The sequence below is a fragment of the Hipposideros armiger genome, unplaced genomic scaffold, assembly GCF_001890085.2.
Source record: "Hipposideros armiger isolate ML-2016 unplaced genomic scaffold, ASM189008v1 scaffold_1124, whole genome shotgun sequence".
In the NCBI taxonomy this organism is placed as follows: domain Eukaryota; kingdom Metazoa; phylum Chordata; class Mammalia; order Chiroptera; family Hipposideridae; genus Hipposideros; species Hipposideros armiger.
In genome coordinates, this window is record NW_017732474.1 from 155,009 (window position 1) to 176,315 (window position 21,307).

At 38.4% G+C, this 21,307-nt stretch overlaps 1 protein-coding gene across 1 annotated transcript in view; it reads left to right on the plus strand.

Annotated features, from left to right (window-relative positions):
• The window catches only part of LOC109376417 (putative bifunctional UDP-N-acetylglucosamine transferase and deubiquitinase ALG13), a 90,703-nt gene that overhangs the window by 33,702 nt on the left and 35,694 nt on the right, over positions 1-21,307 (plus strand). Inside the window, 12 exon segments of the mRNA XM_019632334.1 lie at positions 1,711-1,786; positions 2,818-2,926; positions 4,097-4,161; positions 5,106-5,206; positions 7,583-7,710; positions 8,438-8,684; positions 9,109-9,222; positions 9,790-9,946; positions 10,337-10,457; positions 13,254-13,303; positions 17,082-17,153; positions 18,444-18,609. Coding sequence (XP_019487879.1) covers positions 1,711-1,786; positions 2,818-2,926; positions 4,097-4,161; positions 5,106-5,206; positions 7,583-7,710; positions 8,438-8,684; positions 9,109-9,222; positions 9,790-9,946; positions 10,337-10,457; positions 13,254-13,303; positions 17,082-17,153; positions 18,444-18,609 — 1,406 coding nt within the window.

A 21,307-nucleotide genomic window follows, 5' to 3' on the forward strand; every position in this document is an offset into this window, starting at 1 on the left:
TCTCTTTCCCTTTCTTCTTCTCCCTCCCTCCCTCCCTCTCCTTCTCTCTCTCTCTCTCTCTCAGTCTCACATACACACACACACACACACACGCACACACACACAGACGTATGTATGTGTAGGAATATACATTTTTTTAATGGGGGAAGAGAAGTTTTGCCAAAAAGATGTATTGTATTGTGAGATGCTCAGGCTTTGGGGGTTCGGTCCAAGTCAGGACAGGGGTTTTTTTTGTTTGTTTTTTGGTGTGTGTGTGTGTGTGTGTGTTATTGCTAGAAGAGACATTAGAACTGTCTAATCCCGTGATTCTCAAACTTTGTTGTATACAAATTTCTTAAGGTGCTTGTTACAAAGGCCAATTCTTGGGCTTACCGTCACAAAATTTCAGATCAGAGTGAGGCCAGGAATCTGCTTTTAAAACAAGCACACGCAAGTATTCTGATGTGAGTAGGCCGTAGACCACACTTGGATAAAAAACTGATTCTAAACTAGCACCATAATTTTGTAGATGGTAATTGAGTTTCAAAGTGGTTACTTGACACACATCCAGGTAGTAGAAAAGAGTGTCTTAAGCTAAGCGGAGTTTTAGGAGCTTTTGAGTGTCTGCCTTTTGTACTTACTAGGAATATAGATTGTGGCCTCTGAGGAAGCAGCTATTAATTGAACAGCTTTAGTCAAAATCTTTGTATTTGAGATAATATTTCTTCCTGATTCCTAGTTCTGTCTGGAAATTCAGATAGGCTTGGTATAAGTCAGTCAGGCCTCACCTTTCTTTTTGTCTTGCAGTTCTATTTCTTGGATATTTATTGCTTTCTTTTTTTTTTTTTGGTGGTAGAAGTGGGTTTTTTTAAAAATTAAAATTTATTGGGGTGTCAGTGGTTAGAATGCAAGGGGGCAGCAACCATATATCAAGGTAAAAATTCTCCATTCTTTACTGATTATTTGTCCTAAGGCCTCAGGCTTATTGAAATAGTAGTATTAGGAAGGCAGAGTGTATTATCTATTGCTATATAACAATATTACTACAAACTTGGCAGCTTACAACAACACATGTATCTCATTATTTATATGGGTTAGGAATCTGGGCAATGCTTAGCTGGATCCTTTACTTAGGGTCTCAAAAGACTGCAGTGAGGGTGTTGATCAGGATAGAGTTCTCATCTAGAGCGTTGGGGAAAGATTCACTTCCCCATTCACATGGTTCTTGGCAGTATTCAGTTCCTTGCAGGTGTAGCCCTGAAAACTTCAGATTTTTGTTGGCGGTCAGCTAGAGGTTACCCTCAGCTCCTTGCCACATGGGGTTGGTGAACATGGCTGCTTGCTTCCTAATAGTCAGCAAGAGAGAGACCAGCAAGATTGGCATTACGTTCTTATGTAATATAATGATATATATCCTGCTTATTGGTTAGAAGCAAACTTAAGGAGAGGGGACTCACACAAGGTTGTGAATACCAAGAGGTGAGGATCACAGAGACCATCTTAAGAATGTGTCCCCAAAGGAGTTATGAAATATAACAGGTAATCTGCTAAGTATATTGTAGCACATACTTATACGAAGGAAGCATAAATGTAAATTTTGGGATGATAAAGTATTTGTATCAGTTTTAGAACTGAGCTACTTTACCACTATGTGGTAGAATAGTCATTAGACTTGACTTTCTTAGCTACTACATTTATATAAAGCTCTTTGTTCTAAATCTTTTCATTTAGGACCGAAGAGTGCGGTGCTTGCTGCAATACTGAAGATATACCAGAGGGGTACAATCAGGGAACAGAAGAAGCAAAGGTTTGAGATTTTCTAGGGCAAAGACTTTTCATAACTTTGGTTTGCAGCATTTTAACTCACACTAGTTAAGATCAGATGGTCCATTCTAATTATATGAGTTGGGGGAGGGAGTCGATGTTTTCCTTTGTGGAAGTTTTAATCCAAAAAATGTAAAATGTGTGCTTAATGTTCTCTGAATATTTGTTCTTATGGAATTGTAGATGTTTTTACAAAACAAAGGAATACTTGAGGAATTTCAGCAGCTGTTCAAGTTAAAGTAATATTACAAACCCAGTAGATACTTAGTTTGTAATCAGTCTTCTGATACTGAGGTTTCTTTTTGTCATTAAAGAATATAGTGCCCCTCCCCCCAAAAAAGAATATAGCGCTTATCCTTAGTCTACTCAAAGAAAATAGGTAATAATCCTGTTTGGAGAAACAGGAGAAATTTTACCATCTGTATAGACCTAAAATTTAGCAGACCTTCAGTTTGAGGCTAGCGAACTAAATAGGGCAAATACTGTTACAATTTCTATGTATGCCCCAAGTACTGGTAATTTGGGAACAGTATTGAAAACAGTGAATTTCTAGGAAAGCAGAAGAAAAAGGTAATTCCTTTGGAAATTGCAACAGATTTTGACCAAAGTGAAATAAAGTTCTCAGATGTTTCCAGGTGGTTTTAGGGTACCGAAACACTTGCACCTCTCTGTACATATCAAGATGAAACTTGTTGAGTAGCTCTGACTGAATCTTTAATCCTGATCTGTGTTGTGTTGATTTATATAAGATGTGTCCTGAGGTGGCTGCTTTAGACAGTGTTTCCCTTCTGACATGTAAAACTTTTTAGATTATTTGCATATTGCTTTAGTCTCCTGATTTTTAAAATATACAAGAAAATTTCTGTGGCATTTATTTCTTGCTTTAATAAAGAAGGAAAGGGAGGCATATGTACATAGTTTTTTGTTTTTAAAGAAGTAAGAAAAGAACCTTTTTTTAAGGAATACTTAAGGTAAGGATATGCTGAGTTTGTATCATGATTATTTTTGTTTTAGTCTCCAGAAAATTCATCAAAGATGATCTTGCCCTATAAGGTGCTCAAAGCTCTGGATCCGGAAATCTATCGTAATGTAGAATTTGATGTTTGGTTGGACAGCAGAAAAGGTAATGAAATATCAACAGGATACTTTTGAATCTGTATAGATCCAGGAGGATAATTTTGCAAATTGTGTTTAATGAGAGATGTTTTCAATGTACTGTTATTAAAACAAAACAAAAAATCAGCCAGGCACTTTTTGCCTTACCCAATACATGATTTAAATCCAAAGGAGAAAACAAATAGGTTTAGAAGTGGGAAGGGATCTTTTAGAGTTTGGTGTTTATCTGGGACTTCAACTTCGAAAAGATTGTGTGGAGACAGCCTTTAGATAACTGAGAGGATCACAAACTTCTAGTAACTAGAAATAAGCTCATCTTAAATCAAAGGGTTAAGGCTGTCCTCATTGATAAATGAATAGGTCAGCTGTAGGCGAACTATGACCTGTGAACCAAATCTGACCTGCCCCCTGTTTTTGTACGGTCTGTGAGCTAAGAATGGTCTTTATATTTTTAAATGGCAAAAAGGAAAGAACAGTGTGCTATGTGAAATTCAAATAAAAATTATGTGAAATTTAAATTTCAGTGTCTATAAATAGAGTTTTTTGACATAGTTGAATAGTTGCAACAGAGTCTGTGTGGTCCACAAAGCTCAAAATACTTACCTGGATCTTTATAGAGAAAGTTTGCCAACCCTAGAAATAGGTAATTGGTTCTCTCATTTATTAGGTAACTAGGGTGGTCAAAGTAGGCCTTAAAGTTCTGTCTTAGAGGTAGCCTTTAATATTTCATATTCAACTCCTTGAACTTTGTGAACCTAGGTATATTTTACAGTATAGGATGAGGTTAAGACCAGGTGGAACACAATAAGTTGTTAAAAATAATAGGCTGTTTCGAAGAAGCTGTGTAGTGTTACTTTTTTCTTTTTTCATTGAGGTATGTTAGTTTCAGATTTTACCTTATTGGTATTTGACCAACTACAAGATTAAGACCTCCTAATTTCCACCTATTTGTGTTTTGTAGCACAAAACTATAATTGCAGGTCTCCTTAAACTGACTGCAAAAAATAACCCATCAGAAGTGATAGAATGACCCTTTAGGACTTCTCCCCCCAGAGTTTAGCTCCTAGTGGTACCATTGTAATCACACTGTGGTAAAAGTAAATTAGAAAATGAAATGATGTAGAATAGGAAAGGAACCAGTTCAGTTGAGCTTGATTCTTCATTTTTCTTTTAATAGAACTTCAAAAGTCTGAGTATCTGGAGTATGCTGGGAGACAGTACTATTTGGGAGACAAGTGTCAGGTTAGTTCCTTCTGCAAAGAATAATTTGTTTTTCCAAGATTATGGTTTTAGTCATTAATATGATTTCAATAAAACTAATTTACAACATGCTAGAAAAATTTTTAATGTTTGTGTTAAATTTTAATTATAAACTATTCTGATTAGATGTAAGGCTCTTTCAGTATTTACTGCCTCCATTGAACCACACTGGCAGTGTTGATTAGCAACTGCTTTATTATTTATTTATTTATTTATTTATTTTTTAGCTGAGCCATCCTTCCACCTGTTGGCAGCTCAGTGGCAACTCAGCTTGGGCCGGGAATAGAACTGCTGTTGCTCAGAGCTCGCACTGTTGAGCCAGCTCTTAACCAACTGAGCCAGCCACAGCTGCTTTTTTTTTTTGAAGATTTTTTTATTGGGGAATTGGGGGATGGGAACAGCGCTGGGGAATTGGGGGAAGGGGAACAGACAAGTTGCTGTCCTTTTGTTCTTCAGTCTAGTTGTGGAGGACATTGCTTCACTGGCCCAAGTTGGCACCATCATTGCGCTCTTCCCGGGCGAGGCAGATCAGTCGCCGGCTTCTGGACGGCCACTCACTGCGGCTGCTGGCCACTCACGCTGGCTGCTGGCTACACATGGTAGCCCATGGCAACCCACTGCCATAGGGGCTGCAGCCTACGCCGTCGCAGGCGACACTCGGCAGCCCAGCTCCAGGTTGAGCTGTTGTTCAGCATCTTAGCTGTGGAGGGCAGTGTCACTGGCCCTCATATGTGGGATCCGAACCGGGGCCCTCTGGTGTACCAAGCCAGCTCTTAACCAATGTGCCACTCGTCCGGCCCCCACAGCTGCTTTTTAATAAGTAGATACAGCTCCATTTTGGGAAAAGTATTTGTGTTTGGCAGAAGCTACATCTGCCAATAGGCTTGAGACTAAACATGTTCTTATTGTCTCTTCCCCTTTTTCAGGTTCGCTTGGAATCAGGTGAAAGATATTATAATGCTCATATTCAGGAAGTTGGAAATGAGAACAATTCAGTAACAGTCTTCATTGAAGAATTGGCAGAAAAGTAAGAATATAATAATGTGTTGAATTCTTAAAATTTTTGGCTTCTGATGCCTTCTTGTAATATTAAATTGAGAATTACCAGGATGCTAGTAAGAAAGAGAACCAAAGTTGTATTTGGTACTGGCCTCAGATGATTTACCTTAAATTGTAAAAGTAAATGCTAAAGGGTGAGAATTCAGTACATTCATGTGCTGCATAATGATTTTTTGATCTGTAACAATGGTCCCATAAGATTGTAATGGAGCTGAATTGCCTGTAAGAAATAGAAGGATATGTGGTTCAGGAGGAATTTTTTATTTTCTCTGAGGGGAGCAATATCTGTGGGGCTTGGCAGTAGATTCCCGCTCTCTCGCAGCACCTCAGTTTTGAGTATAGACATTACATCCCTATCCCCTGTTTCAGCACAGGGGAGCCTGTACCCCCATCATTACATGCTTAGAGGGTGTTACAGCCCTCCCAGATCTAGCTTGATGTATTTCAGAGTGCATTGCTGTAAGTTCTCTGTTGACGACCTAAGATTCTGTACAAGGACACAGGTCCACAGGAGCTACCTTAACAAGTATTAGGTGCCACTGCCACTTCCATAAAAGCTTTCTGTGCTAGTGTGGAGTCAGCCTGTCCCTGTACTTTGGGAATATTTTCAGGTTATAGCGATACAAAGTAAAGATTTATTTCTTCCATCAATTTAATGCCAAAGAGAGCCCTTTATCCCCAATAGAGTCAATGGAACTAAAAACAAAGTATTGAGTCCCCAGTTCTACACCCTCTCCATGTTAAACATCCTTTTAAAATGAATACCTCAAGGTTTCTTAATCTGACTACTGCTCCAACATGCAGTGGCCCAATAGCACATTGGTATGACAATATCTATGTTCCTTTTTCTCTCCATCTCGATTTCTTCCTACTGATTCTCAGGTCACCTTTCACTCCCTGACAGTCACTATTGGGGTGGTCTGCACCTCAACCAGCCAGTTTCTCCTCAATATTTTCCATTAATCCAGCTTACATGGAGCTTCATGTTCATCCAGCCCAAAGAGTTCATGGCGCAGCATTCATTGACAGCTTTAATGTTATATTTCTGACCCTGTTGTAAGGAAGCGGTGGGGAGGGCATGTGGGACAGTATTTGCAAGGTCTTCAGTAGTGCACAGTAATGTCCAAGGCCTTCAAAATCACCACTCACTGACTCACCCAGAGAAACTTCCAGTCCTGAAAGCTCCATTCATGGTAAATGCCCTATGCAGGTGTACCACTTTTTATTTTTTATACCATATTTTTACTGTGCCTTTTCTATGTTAAGATATGTTTAGATTCACAAATACCATTGTGTTTCAATTTCCTGTAGTAGTCAGCACAATAAAATGCTGTGCATGTATGTAGCCTAGAAGGAATAGGCTTACACCATATATTCTAGGTGTGCAGTAGGCTAGACCATCTAGGATTGTGTTAGTACACTTACGATGTTTTCACAATGACATAATCACCTAAACGCATTTCTCAGAACACACCCACTTTATTAAGCAACACATGGCTATATACCTATGTATAAAAGTTTACAAATCCTAGGCACTAGCTAAATTATTAGGTACATTCTAAGTACAGCAGAAGAATTCTGGCAAAAACTATTCATACTAATTGGAAAGCTAGTTTGCTAACTGAGCCTCTGCCAGTATCAAGATAAGTTAGTCCAGTCATTTTCAAACTTGAACATGCCCCAGAATTGCTTGAAGAGTGTGTTAAAACAGATTGATGATCTCCATTCCCAAAGTTTCTGATTTAGTAAGTCTGTGGTGAAGCCCAAGCGTTTGAACTTCTAACAAGTTTCCAGGTGATACTGATGCTGTTTGTCCACTAAAGAATGATCAAACTAGGTTATATTGCCCTAACGACCAAAAAACACTTAGCGGCTTAAAACAGTAGTCATTTCATGCTCATTTTGCATGTTCATAGTGTGTCAGCAAAGGACCCCCAGGCCAACAAGTCTCATTTTACAGGCAGGGAAAGAATGAGAACATGAGAAACCATGTGCTGGTTCTTAAAACACATTTTATTGGCCAAAGTGGGTTACATGTCTAAGCCTGTGAAGTCAATGGGGTGGGGAAATAGAATGTTTCTCCAAGGAGAGGAAACAAGTATTTGTAAACTAGTGTGCCATAGTCTTTCCTAGGGAACATGATTTGTACTACAAACAGCTGTGAAATTGTATAAACTACTCTTAGGTTTTCTAAACCTAAAAATAAAACCTCAACAGGGAAGCTAATATCAATAGGTTTAAGTAGAATACACTTGAAAATGAAGCAGGAAGGGTGGGTTACGCGTGTATCAAATGAAAATTAAGTCTGTTGCAGTGGCTTGACGGTGGTACCTTTAACTTTAAGGCATGTTGTTCCACTGGCTAACTTAAAACCACTTACCCAAGTGACACCTGTTCCTGCCTGGAATGCTGTACCCAGTCGGAAAGGAAGAGGTTACCAGAAAATTCCCAGGGGCTATGTCCCAGAAATGGGTTTGTATACTGAAGGTTTTTATTCTCCCCTTCTTGTACCCTACATTGTACTTTTTAAAAAAGGTATATGTAAGTCTTGTTCCAGGGTAAATTTCTCAGCTTTGGTGCTTCTGACATTTGGGGATGGATAATACTTTATGGGGAGCTGTCCTGTGCATTTGTAGGATGCTTAAGCAGCATCCCTGGCCTCTATTCACTAGATGCCAGTAGCATCCTTCCCTCAGTCATGACAACCAAAATGTCTCTGGACATCGCCACATGTGCCCCAAGGGGCAGTGGCAAAATTGTCCCTGGCTGAAGTACTGTTCTAAAGTACTTTGTGTAAACTTAAGCTGGAGTTGATTTTAGATTTTAAAACATGAAGGGAACAGATTTCTCAAAGAACTAGGAAAACATCTCACGGGAGCAGCCCGAGATCAATAGTCATAGTTTTTTGGATAATAGTGCTGTAAGTAACTGGATGACAAACTACGTTTTAATGACCAGAGCTGCCTAAAGATAGTGCTGAGATGTCCATTGATACAGAAATTACCTGCTGGTTTTACCCTTCCAAATGGAAGGTATAGTACATCCTTAAAACATATAAAAATGCCCTTCCTGTATTTGTTTGGTTTGTTCCTAAGAAAAACATTTGAGCAATTTAGGCATTTGTGGGTGTGGTGGGGAGACCGTGGATCTTTTGCTTTGGTTATGAAGCTTATTTGCTACTTCTTTGTTTGCCTGAAAGTTATGTCAGAGATGGACATGAAGCAACGGAAGAAGATGTTCAAGAAACTTAGAGGGAAAGAGGTTTATATGCCTATGGCTTACAGCAGGGGAGACCCCCTCCTCCCGCCGAGGTTTCAGCATAGTGTGCATTATGGGCATGACCCTGCAATGCACTATTCACAAACAGCTGGTGATATTATGGCTAGTGAACATTTTCATCCTCAACATTCATCTCAGGCACAAGGTCGGGGATTTGGGATGCTCAGGTAAGGCTCACCTAACTTTTAAGATAATGCATATCTCTGTTTAGATACTGGAAATAATTCCTGGACAGAATTACAGTAGAATTTAGAAATATCTTAATAGTTTAGATTTATTTTATAATTTGTACCTATGGAAAGAATAGAGGATGGAACTGATGTATACTTAAATTCTTGTCAAATGAATTTATGGGAAGGTTCATATTCTTACAGTCTAGGGGAAAATATGGAGCGGTTGAAGAGATGTTAGAAAATAGAATGTCATCAAGATGAGTGCTGTGTATGTGACACTGTATCCTGTAGTGTGGAGAGCAAAGCTCTTAATATGTGGATGTTTTTAGAAAGATGTGTTATTTCTATTTAACTACAAATAATGACTACTGAAGCACTAGTGAATAAAAAAATCTGTTTCCTTTCACTTTATTCTTAGGGATTCATCTCATTTTATAAACAGGCATAACGTGGTGGTCCCTAAAGTTGATTTTTACCCTGGCCCAGGTAAAAGGTGCTGCCAGAGCTATGATAACTTCTCCTATAGATCTCGGTAAATGAATTTTTAAAACTGTATTTTTTTTTCAGTTACAGTTGACATTCAGTATTATTTTATGTTAGTTTCAGATGTACAGCATAGTGGTTAGACATTTATTTAATTTATGCAGTGATCCCCTGATTAGTCCCCACCTGGCACCACACATAGTTGTTGCAACATATGACCAATGTTCTGAATGCTGTATTTTCATCCCCGTGACAATTTTGTAACTTTAGTAAGTGAATTTTAAGTGTTAAAAGTCAGAGAAGGGCCGGCCGAGTGGCTCAGTTGGTTAAGAGCTCGCTCAAGAGTTTGAGCTCTGAGCAACAGCAGTTCTAGTCCAGCCCGAGCTGAGCAGCCGCTGAGCTGCCAACAGGTAGCAGGATGGCTCAGCTAAAAACAAACAAACAAACAAAAAGTCAGAGAAAATTGGTAAGTCTGGATTCATTGCTGAGCAACAAGTGTATGGGCTAAATTTTTTAGTGTCACCATTATGATGATTTGAACTGTTACTTAGAATATAAAATCAAGTTACTACCATATTTTATCATTTTCCCCTTTTCATTCTCTGAACTGTTTAAGTTCCTTTAGACGTGGTCACGGCCAGATGCATTGCATGAATAAGGAGTGCCAGTATAGCTTTGCCCCAGAGAATGGACACATGCCCAGGGGCTTGGAAGAAACTGTTACTTTTTATGAAATTGAAGAAGGGAATGAGACTGCTTATCCAGCTTTACCTGTAAGTAGTTAAAAAGCTTTACTCAACAAGCTGTTTACTTTTCTGTTTTTTAAGTAATGGTAATGTGGGTGTATTTTAGCTTTTTGTACAAACGACCAAATAAAACCCTTCCTGGAAAACATGAGTTTTCATCTTAGCACTTTTAAAGGTGGGAGAAGAGAACATTGTTTTTGTTGTTGTTTGAAGTTGTTCTTAGAGAAGGGGATAGAGGTGGACAAACAATGTTGTCTATATAGTATGGGCTAATATTTCTGTTTTCTTGATCATTATTTCCTCACATTTTAAAATTGTAAAGCACATTAAAATATATGGTTTTTTCTGACTATATAGGGAGAACTTCATGTATGTGTGTGTATACTTCATGTATGTGTGTGTATCTCTTTGGTACAGAATCATGAGGGACCCTCTACAGTGGTTCATCCTGCTCCAAGATACTCTGTTGCAAGAGAAGGACATAGCTCAGGCAAACAGACTTTAAGTTCAGAGGAGGGGGATGGCCAGAATGACAATGGTGAGTCAGTTACAGCTAAACATTTTTTTAAGATGATTCTTTTGCTATTAGCATATCAGAGATGTGAAATAGACCTAAAGTTTTGGTTTGAGGGTCTCACTTTGTTCTGGTAACTTGTTTTGAAAGTTACCAGCTCTTGTCTCAGAGCTTCCTAGGGTTTTGAAGCTGTCTTGGTATTTCTCAGAAGGACAGACTTCTGTTTCTCGAGGCCTCTACATTGTTATAACTTATTTTCAGCTCTCTGCATAGGTTTTTAGTGAGTTTTGATTCAGTAAGATTTCAGTATGGAAAACATCTATTCCTTGTTAGTAAGGTACTATTCATGTTGTCCTCACCATTTCTAGTAGCTCTTTTAGGCTTTTCATGTAACTGGCTATTATTTTACAAGACTGCTTTGAAATAAATTCATTACCTGAAGAAGTCTCCTTGATCTATAAACATACTATTTGTTCCTATGTACTAAGTAATTTTATTTATAATTTAATATAGTACTTAAACTGTATCCCTCTTAGAAATGCAGTATCCTTATTTTATATATAAGGAAATTGAGGTTTGAAGGGTAAATGACATGACCAAAGTCATATCCTTGGTAAGTGACAGAGATTCAATTTTTTTTAAAGAGTTTATTGGGGAATTGGGTAAGGGAACAGTGTTGGGGAATTGGGGAAGGGGAACATTGTGTTTTTTCCAGGACCCATCAGCTCTAAGTTAAGTTGTTGTCCTTCAATCTTAGTTGTGGAGGGCGCAAGCTCAGCTCCAAGTCCAGTCGCCACTTTCAGTCTATTAAAAGTTGCAGGGGGGGGGGTGTAGTCCACCATCTCATGCGGGAGTTGAACCTGCATCCTTGTTGCACACTGAGTCATCCAGCCGCCCGTTGGCAGCTTGCGGCAGCTCAGCTCAAGGTGCCGTGTTCAATCTTAGTTGTGGGGGTTGGAGGTGCGCAGCCCACCATCCCATGTGGGAGTCTAACCGGCAACCTTGTTGTTATGAGCATGCGCTCTCACCAGCTCAGTGGCAGCTCAGCTTGGGCGCAGCTCACTGGCCCATGTGGGAATCTAACCTGCAGTCCTGTTGCTCAGTGCTCACGCTCTAACCAACTGAGCCACCTGGCCTGCCCTCAATTTTTTTTATAATGGCTCTATTTAGATGTAATTTACATACCATACAGCTCTCTTTAAAGTTGTACAATCCATTGGTTTTTAGGATAGTCACAGAGTTATGCATAGATGCATAACCATCACCCCAATCAATTTTAGAACACTTTTGTCACCCCCAAAATAAAGCCTGTACCCATTAATAGCCACTCTCCATTCTCCCCCCAACTCTAGGCAACTACCAGTCTCCTTTTTGTCTTCATGGATTTGCCTATTCTGGACATTTTATATAAATGGAATCATATAATGTATGGTTCTTTGTTACTGGCAGAGATCAATTTTGAATTTGGGTTTGTCTGACTCGAAAGCCTATATATATTCCTTCAACAGTTGTTATAGTGCCTCTTACCATGGGGTATGCTTATGTTTACCATTTTACTATAAAATGATATATGCCTACTTAAACAATTCTGGAGGAATTGGGTGGATTAAGGAGGTATGAGGCAGTCCGAATGACTCAACTTACCAGTCAAATATCTTTCTTGTGATGTTCTCCTTTCTGTTACTTATATAGAAGAAAATAGATATTTTGAAGAATTTAATGAGTACAAAAAATCTAGCCCAAACATAATCTCTGAAGGTTTTTTATGTGCATGTATGTGCTTAAGGATGTGTGTGCTCTGCTCTTTTACTTAGCATGACCCTTTTGCCTTTTCCCCTAAGCATGGTGGGTAACTTCAGATGTACTGCTCACCTGTAGTGGCATGTTCAGAGTAACCAAATCTTTGTTCTCACCTTAAATCCTGATGTCTGGAGGGGCTGATGCATGTGTATTTGATAAGTGGTGCACTTAAGAATCAAATCCAATTTTGATCTGTGGGATTTTATTTCATGGAAAACTGTCCAATGAAGATTGACTTTGTCTGCATTGCAATGGTATACCAGTCTTACGGTGAAGTACTTCAGTCCACTGAGCCATCCTCTGAGAACAGACCGATTTTAAATGTTTTATTTACCTGATAGGCTGAAAAACAAATGAGGCATGGTATATCCCTTTAGTGTCCATCTGCACAAACTATGGGTTATACTCAGATAATAGTCACCATTTACTGCATGTCAAGCACCATGCTATGTTCTTTTCACTCCCCTATCATCTAGGCACTGTTAATCACGGTTTTATAGTGAAGAAATTGAGACACAAAGATTAAAAAACCCACCTAAACTGATGTAATTAATCAGGATTCAAATCTAGATAGTCCTAACTCCAGATCCGGTGAACTTAATTGCAATACTTTACTGCCTGATTGGGAAAATTGGATACAGCTGGGTTTTTCACCACTGCCTGAACTTGAAAAACTAAGGGAATTTTCAGAGGCGACATTTGTACTGTTGACAGCCAGTCTCTGGCTTCAGTATCTTTTGAGTAGTATGAAAACTCAAATAACTTGTTTCAAGGATGTATACATTTTAGTTTTGAACATATATCCATAAAACTTGAGATAAAAAGCAAGTGCTGGCCGTCTGGCTATGCTGAGCTAAAAAAGCCCTACATAAACACACTTTTTTTATAGGGGGATATCATGAAGAATATATTTATCCTTCATGTCAGTGAGATCTAGATAGAGTCTGACATTCATTGTTTATAAAATTTCCAACTAATATAATGCTTTTTTTTTACTTTGGCAATATCCTCTGGAATCAGACCATGAAACTTCAGGTGTTTGTAGCACAACTGAATCTACAGCAAACTTGGTAGGTATTTAATAATGGCAAACACTTATAGCTCCTACTGTGTACTAAGAGCTATACATATAAATTTATTTAATCTTATGAGGTAATCAGGTATCATTTCCATTTTGTAGATGAAGAAATTTAGACCCAGAAATTAAGTAACTCATCCAAGTTCATACTCCCTTTCTGAAGTTAATCTATTTAAGAGGTATTCCTAATATGTATTGATACATAAGGAAGTTCGAACATTGGCAGTGATGCTTTTTTAGAGGATTTTATTATGATTTTTCTATCAGTAAGAATGATCCATAAATCTCAGTTACTTGATATGAGAAAATGTTGCTTCTTGGTTATGCTGCATGTCCAGTGGAGGTCTGCGGGAGGGCCCTGCTCAGGGTCTCGGGCTGTGGAAGCTCCATCCATGATTGCCAAGGCAGGAACCAAAAGGTAGTGAACGGATCGCTGGCTCTTACAACTTCCATCTGGAGACGACATGTGTCACTTTCGTTTCCATTTCTTTTTCATTGGTCAGAGCATGTCCCACTGAGGAATCTAATTTCTCTGTGCCTGGAAGTCAAAAAGTTGTAAATATTTTAACAGCATTAAAGATTACAGCCTTCAACTCAAACTCCCTCCCACAGGCAAAACATTTGCTTCCACCTCAAGGGAGGCAACCCCAAAATTCCATTCAGTATAGTTAAACTCAGAGCCCAAGGTTTCTGAGAAATGTGTAATACTCTTTGTATTGGGTCCAGATGTGACTTCATTTGATTTGGAGCACTAAAACCAAAGGTAAAGTTATTTACCCCCTACAAACCCAATTTACAATGGTAGAGCAGGGACTGAAAATTGTAATGAAAATTCCTACTCGGATGGGGGGGGGAAAGGGAGAAACACAGTTACTGACCTGTAGCAATTCTGACATCATGGTGGATAGATGTTGCAAAAGACCCCCAAACTAGGCATGGGAACTGTACCCTGGAGGGGCTCCCTGGTTCATTGTTTTCTGGGGCTCTTGGTTACTCCAAGACCCTTCTTTTCTTGGTCATATTTGAAGTAGACATTAAAGAATGATCCTTCTTGGCAGCTGAGCAGCTTTAAAAGCCTTCATCTTACTTCTAGAAAATTGGGGGCCTAAGGGTCATTTTATCTCAGTTGGATGGTTTTAGTTCTGCTCATGTTTTCTCTGGCTGTTTGATTAATTTATTATGCTGCTTCTCTGTTTTATTCATTCCTATTAGTTTAATGTGCCAATATCCATACTGACAATTCTTTTTTTTTTTTTTTTAGCTGAGCCATCCTACCACCTTTTGGCAGCTCAGCTCATGCCGGAAATCGAACCGGCGACCCTGTTGCTCAGAGCTCACACTCTGGAGCGAGCTCTTAACCAACTGAGCCACTCGGCCAGCCCCTGACAATTCTTTTTAATAATAGATATGCTACTTAGATTTACGATACTGCTTTGCAAGTATCCCTATGTCTCTCTCTACTTTATTGCAACTGCCATGAGCTTATCAGGCATTGATGGAAGAGCCATACCTCTGGCTTTTCCATGAGTCGTTTTGTCCAAGTGCAAGTTTTCACTAGGTTTTATAGCCTTAGTTGGACTCTTGCTTTAACATAGTATAATGCAATCAGATTTTAACAATGATGTGATTCTTGCTTTGAGGCCAAGTTTTAACTGTTCTTTGTTGTTCAGAGCATTTATCAATTTTATCTTTTCATAGTTTGGGGTTGAAGTAGTTGCCTCCTCAGCCCTACAAGTCCCTGTCTTCATGTATACTCTACTCCCTTTTATTCCTGCCTGCAAACTACTTTTCTATACCTTAAAATAGCTTGCTAAACTCTGCCAATAATAATCAAAACAAAACTAACTTTCTGTTTTCCAAAGCTTTTTCATTAAGAGCTGCAAGTTCATAATCTCCTTCTCAAGTTAGGTTTTTGTTACAGCAGCCCCTTCTATTTAACAATTACTGTTTTAGTCAAACTAGGTTAGGTTGCAGTAATGACCCCCCAAAATCTTAACTGCTAAACACATGACGGGTGTTCTTCCTAATGTTCTATAACGAGTGCAGGTTGGTAGCAGGCCTTTGTTCATCATAGTGACTCAGGGACCAAGGCTGATGGACATGCACTCTCACCATCACCTTGATGCAGGCTAAAGATAGGAAAATTGAACACTGGCTGTTAATATTTCTGCTCATATTTCATTGGCCAAACAATTCTCGTGGCCATACCTAACTTTAGGAAGAGCAACCTACCATGTACCCAGGAGGAGAACTATAATAGAATATTTGTGAAGAACTTGAATAACTACCCTCTATTCTCTGTGGTTAATTCTGGTAACTTCATGTACTAAATTTTGGTTTTTCTTGTTTAAGCAATACATCTTAGGAATGTGAAGAAAACTATGATATGTAATTCTCTTCCCCTATTTTTCCTTCCCTTCCTTTGCCCCTTCTAGAGAAATAGTTTTTCCCCTCATTCTGTAATTACTGTTTTCATATCACATGCTTTTTATACCATTTCTTGAAATAGTCACCCAACTGAAAAAGCAAGTAAAAATCTCACCATCAGAGGTGACAAGAGTAGATGCTTTATTTTGTCCCTTTAATTTCACTTGTCACGTGCTCCTTTTGTTCTGAACTTACTTTATTTTACATTCTAGTAGCTTTTAGTCTCTTCATGTTGTGTTCCATTCCCAGCCCCCTGTCACCAAATCCCTAGCAAGTTTCTAAGTAATTTTTTCACAGCATTCCTAGGGGACAGGACAAATGCAGAGCTTAAAGATTTCCAGGCACAGAGCCTTCTAAGAAGCAATGAACATTTATTCCTACTTCTTATTTCCATGCCCAGCTCTCAACCAAAACGTTCTCTAGAATTGTTCAGCATTCACAGTGGGCCTTTTGAGCCAGGACTAAAGTTTGCTTTTTGGCAGGTACTTGGCTGTACTTGAACACAAACTTTAGAAATGTGTAATCTTAAGTCTTTGTTAAGTTGAGCTCCTCTTTGTCATTGTATGGTTCCCCTTGTTTCTGTGATCATTTCCCCTGATTCGCTTTGTGTTCTTATCATTATTACCCATTTCTGCTGCTAATTTTTTTCTTAGTTTTTGCTGTCATGGCAATCTGTCAAGTATAACTCTGAGCCTTTTAAAATTATTTTTTAATTAAAATGTATTGGGGTGACAGTGGTTAGTAAAATTACATAGATTTCAGGTGTACAATTCTGTCATACATCATTTATATATCACATTATGTGTTCACCACCCAGAATCAGTTCTTCTTCCATCACTATATATTTGATAAAATCATTTTTGCTTTCACAAAGACAAGGTTTTGAGTCAGAGGGGAGTGTTGGTTGGATTATACTGCATCCTGCTTGAATAGGATGCAGCTGAATAACCAATTATCCATCTTTGTCCCAAGCTACATCTTTAGATGGAATGCTTTCTTTTAGTAAAGCTATTGTTGGTCCTATTGATTTTCAAGCTTTTGAGTAAAAGACCACTGAGAAAGTATTTAAATTACAGTCCTCTGTTACGTTGTATGATTTGCATTGGGACCAGAGTTGGATATGATCAGGATCTCTATAGGTAGGAAATAGAGCAATCACGTAAATCAGGTGCTGGAGTGATAACTTTTGAAACATTATTTTAGTCATCACTTTCAAATTTGAATACTTTCAGAGCCGATCACCTTCATTAATTTTAGGAGGTGTTAAAGTAAAGCAGATCTTTTATTGATGTGTTGGTTGGTTTCTTGATTTCCCCTTAACTATATTTCTGTATTCACTAAAGTCTCTTCAGGACAGAGGACCATGTTCTATGTCTCCTCAGGACACAGTTACCTCACACAACTACCCCCAGAAGGTAATCTTTATAGTGTTATCAAGCAGTCAGTTGAAGTGGTCTGAACATAGGAAAATGACTTTTTTTCTTATTGTTCTCTTTACCTTCATCATACTTCAAAGAAGCTGCTTATATTCCTATCTTAAGTATTATTATACATTGTGGTGCCTTGCAGAGGGGTTAGTAAATGCATTCAACACATTGAGCATCTACTATGTTCCAGATACTGTTCCATGTGCCAGCATTAGACTACTCATAGTTAATCTACTCTAATCTTCTTATATAATGAGTGAGTTAATATAAATTACCTGTCAAGTCAATGTCATTTACTGAAACTTAAATGTAAAGCGCTCCTGTAGAATGGGGTGTTGGCACCAAAACAGTAGCTGAAACCATAGGAGTGAATAAGATTATCCTGGAAAAGGAAGAGATTGAGAAGAGCATCTAGAACAGAGCCTGTGGATCACCAAATTTTAGAAAATGGGTAGAGAAGGAACAACCAAGGAATGGCAAAAAGCAGGAATAGTGTATTATTATGGAAGCCCCAGGGAGAAAATGTTGCAAGGAGCAGTAGAGTGTCATTTTGTTCCAAGAGGCCAAGCAGTGCAGGGACTAACGAGTCAACTGGGATTTTTTGCCGTAGAGACCACTGGTGACTTTAAATACAGTTTCTGAGGGCCACAGGTAGTAGTATCCACACTGTAGTGGGTGGTAAGGAAATGTAGTCTGCAGTGAGGACTATATAAAAGAAGAAGAGTCTGTTACCATTTATGGAACAAATCCCTGTGCACAGCCCTGTATTGGGTGCTGTGGCCTAATCAGAAACACAATTTGTAGTCTCATGAAGTTTAAGAAAAAATCAAAGCACCGTTTCTGTTTTTAAAAAAATGTGTGTATAAATCTCTGGAATAATATACAGGAAACACAGAGGTTACCTGCTTGAGGAGAGGGGAACTAGGCAGTTGGAGAACAGGGGTTTAAAGGAAACTTCATTGTTATACAATTTTATACTTGATTTTTGAGTCATATTAATGTATATTACCTTTTCAGAAAAATAATACATTTAAAAAATTGAAGCTCTCAAAGTAATCTGGGGTCTTCTAAAGGAAATAACCTTCCTATACTATTAAGTATACTTAATAGTATATTTAATATACTAAAGATATATATATATATATATACATATACACACACATATATATATATATATATATATATATATATATATTTTTTTTTTTTAGGATCAGATGAAAGACTAATATTATTTGAGAAACCAAACTCAGAGTTCTAAACTTTCTTCCACATTTACAGGTGATGGTAAATTCTGCAGCAGTTGCAGCTTCCTGTGCCAGTAATGTTCCAGCTCCAGTCTTACCTAACTGTGCAACACCTAATCAAGCTAGTAGTACCACTTCAGTTTCCTCACAGAATGCTGTACAGCCTCTACTTCTGTCTTCACCTACACAAGGCAGGCCAGGTAGGTTATTAGTGGCTGCTTACTTTGGAAGCCTCTTTTCCTATTCATGAACATGCACATGCAACAGTTGTAGTGATTAGATAGGATTACTGTAATTTCCAGGATTACATTTGTTTAACCCACTTAACACATTGTTTGTGGGAAACGAGTAAACTCGTCATAGCGCTTTTTATACCACTTTGTAAGCGGGCATTTTCCCGCCAAATCTCGTCGTAACAAAGAGGTCTCTATACCTAAGTTAAAGCGCTATGACGAGTTTACTCGTTTCCCACAAACAATGTGATACCAAAGCGCGGGAGTTAACTCAGGTATAGAGACCTCTTTGTTACGACGCGATTTGGCGGGAAAATGCCCGCATACAAAGTGTTAATAAAGTATGTACTATAATTGAGGAATTCATGAGATTTGAGAGCCAGGGTTTCAGATTTTTTTCTTGCGAATTTGGCTTTGATATGATTTTGAAGCTATCATTTTGCTATCCCACTGATAATTTAGAAGACTTGTACAACTTTCTCAAGCTTCAAATTAAGTTTTATTATACAGGAATTAAGATAGATATGTTTTTCTCACTTCACAGAACTAATTCCTGACAAGTTTGCTATAAAATACATTTCTATATAATGAATCATTTTCCTATGAATATAATAAGAATATAGGTGCTAGAATTTAAGAGATCCAGGTTAGAATTTTGGTTTTACGACTTGACTAGGTATGTAATTTTGGACAGGTTATTGAACCTTTCTTATCTATGAGCTTGTGGGTGCTCACAGTACCAATTTATGAAGTGGTTGTGGAATTCCAATGAGATAATATAATTTAAAATTCTCAACAGAACTCTGGGAAGTTGGTGGCAATAACTGCATAGCTTTTCAATCTGAGACCCCAAATAAAAATGGAAATAGCAAAACCAAAACCAAAAACATGGACAACACTTACAACAAAACTAGGTGAAAAGGTATCCCCCCAAACCACAAAATTTAAGCAGTTAGGGACAAACCACCACTTCACAAGACCTGCATGCTATCAGGGTCTGTGTGGGAGCAAGAAGACAGAAGCATCAGGGATGTTGTCTGATGGATCTGAGAATAGAAATACCCCTAAAGATCTAATAAGAATTCACTAGAAAGTGGGGAGGCCAATTTGGAAGGAGCAACTAAGGTTGGGAAGGGTTTTGCCCTCTCCGATACTAGGTGAGTACTTTGGGTACACGATAGAGGGATTGAAGGGCTTGGAGCAATTTGTCCCCAAAGAACTCTCAAAACTGACATGTCAGGTCTCCCTTTTAGGATAGTATTCTTTACTGGGGAGAAACTGCTTGGAGTGAAGTCAGAATTAATCAGGATAGGGAAAAGGGCATGTCCAGAGTAAAGAGGAGAACAGAACCAAGGAATTTTAGAAAGCAGTTATGTTTCTGAACACTACATAAAAACAATAGAGAAGAGAGAACTATGAAGTCAGAAAAGCTTTCCTATACTCCACCTCGTTCTAAAGTTCATGAAAAATAATTTCACATAAAAATGAACCGAAGAAAAGGACTAATGTCAAATCTTACATCAAGATGTTTTAAGAAAAAAAAAAAAAGAATAGCATCCTTAAAGACAGTAAAACCATGTCAGAAACGTGCCTATTAAACAGAACTAAACAAACTAAACTTAATTAAATTAAGAATTATTTCAGAATGAGCTAAAGACATTAATAAAATAATATAAAACATTAAAGATTAATTAGAATCAGAAAAACACAGATGAGGTGACAGAAGTCAAGCAAGTATTAGAAGTGGAAGAAAATCATTTTAGCAATGAAGAGTAAACTATAAAGAACATGACCAAATACAGAGAGTGCCAAAAATTTTATACACATTTTAAGAAAGGAAAAATAAAACTTGTGTTAAAATTGGTAATAATACATACCAATAACAAGATGAATACAAGTCATGTGTATACATTTTTTTGGCACCCCTGGTGTATACAACAGATAATGCTTTAAGAGAAAGATGTATGAAAGGGGGGAAATCAAAAGTGAAGAACACGAAGATAAGATTCACAACGGACATACTAAAGTTAGGTAGAGGAGATCAAACACTGATAGAAATCCCTGAAGAAGAAAACCAAAGTAAGGGAAAATAACAAATACTAAAAACTGTAATTCAGAAAATTTTCCTGCAATTAAAAAAGCTTTAAAACTACATACTGAAATACTACTCTGTATACCTGCGAATATTGACCTAGAACAACCAACACCAGGATATCCTAGTGAAATGCCTGGACTTCAAAGATATAGAAAGTCCTTTGATTATCTACATAAAAGAGCCTATCGAATATAAAAGAAAATGATAATTACATACTTTGACAGCGATGCTTCCTGCCAAAAGAAAATGGAGTAACATTTAAACTAATAAAATAATGTGTGGGGCCAGCCGAGTGGCACGAGTGGCACGTTGGTTAAGAGTTGGCTTGGGACACCAGCTCTAAGCAGCAGGACCCTGGTTCAGATCCCACATGAGGGCCAGTGACGCTGCGCCCTCTTACAGCTAAGATGGTGAACAACAGCTCGACCTGGAGCTGGGCTGCCGTGAGTCGCACAGTGACGGCGTCGTCGGCTGCAGCCCCTGCTGCAGTGGGCTGCCGTGAGCTGTGAGTGGCTGGCAGCCAGCGTGAGCGGCTGTCCAGTGGCCGGCGAGCAACTGACTCACCCGGGA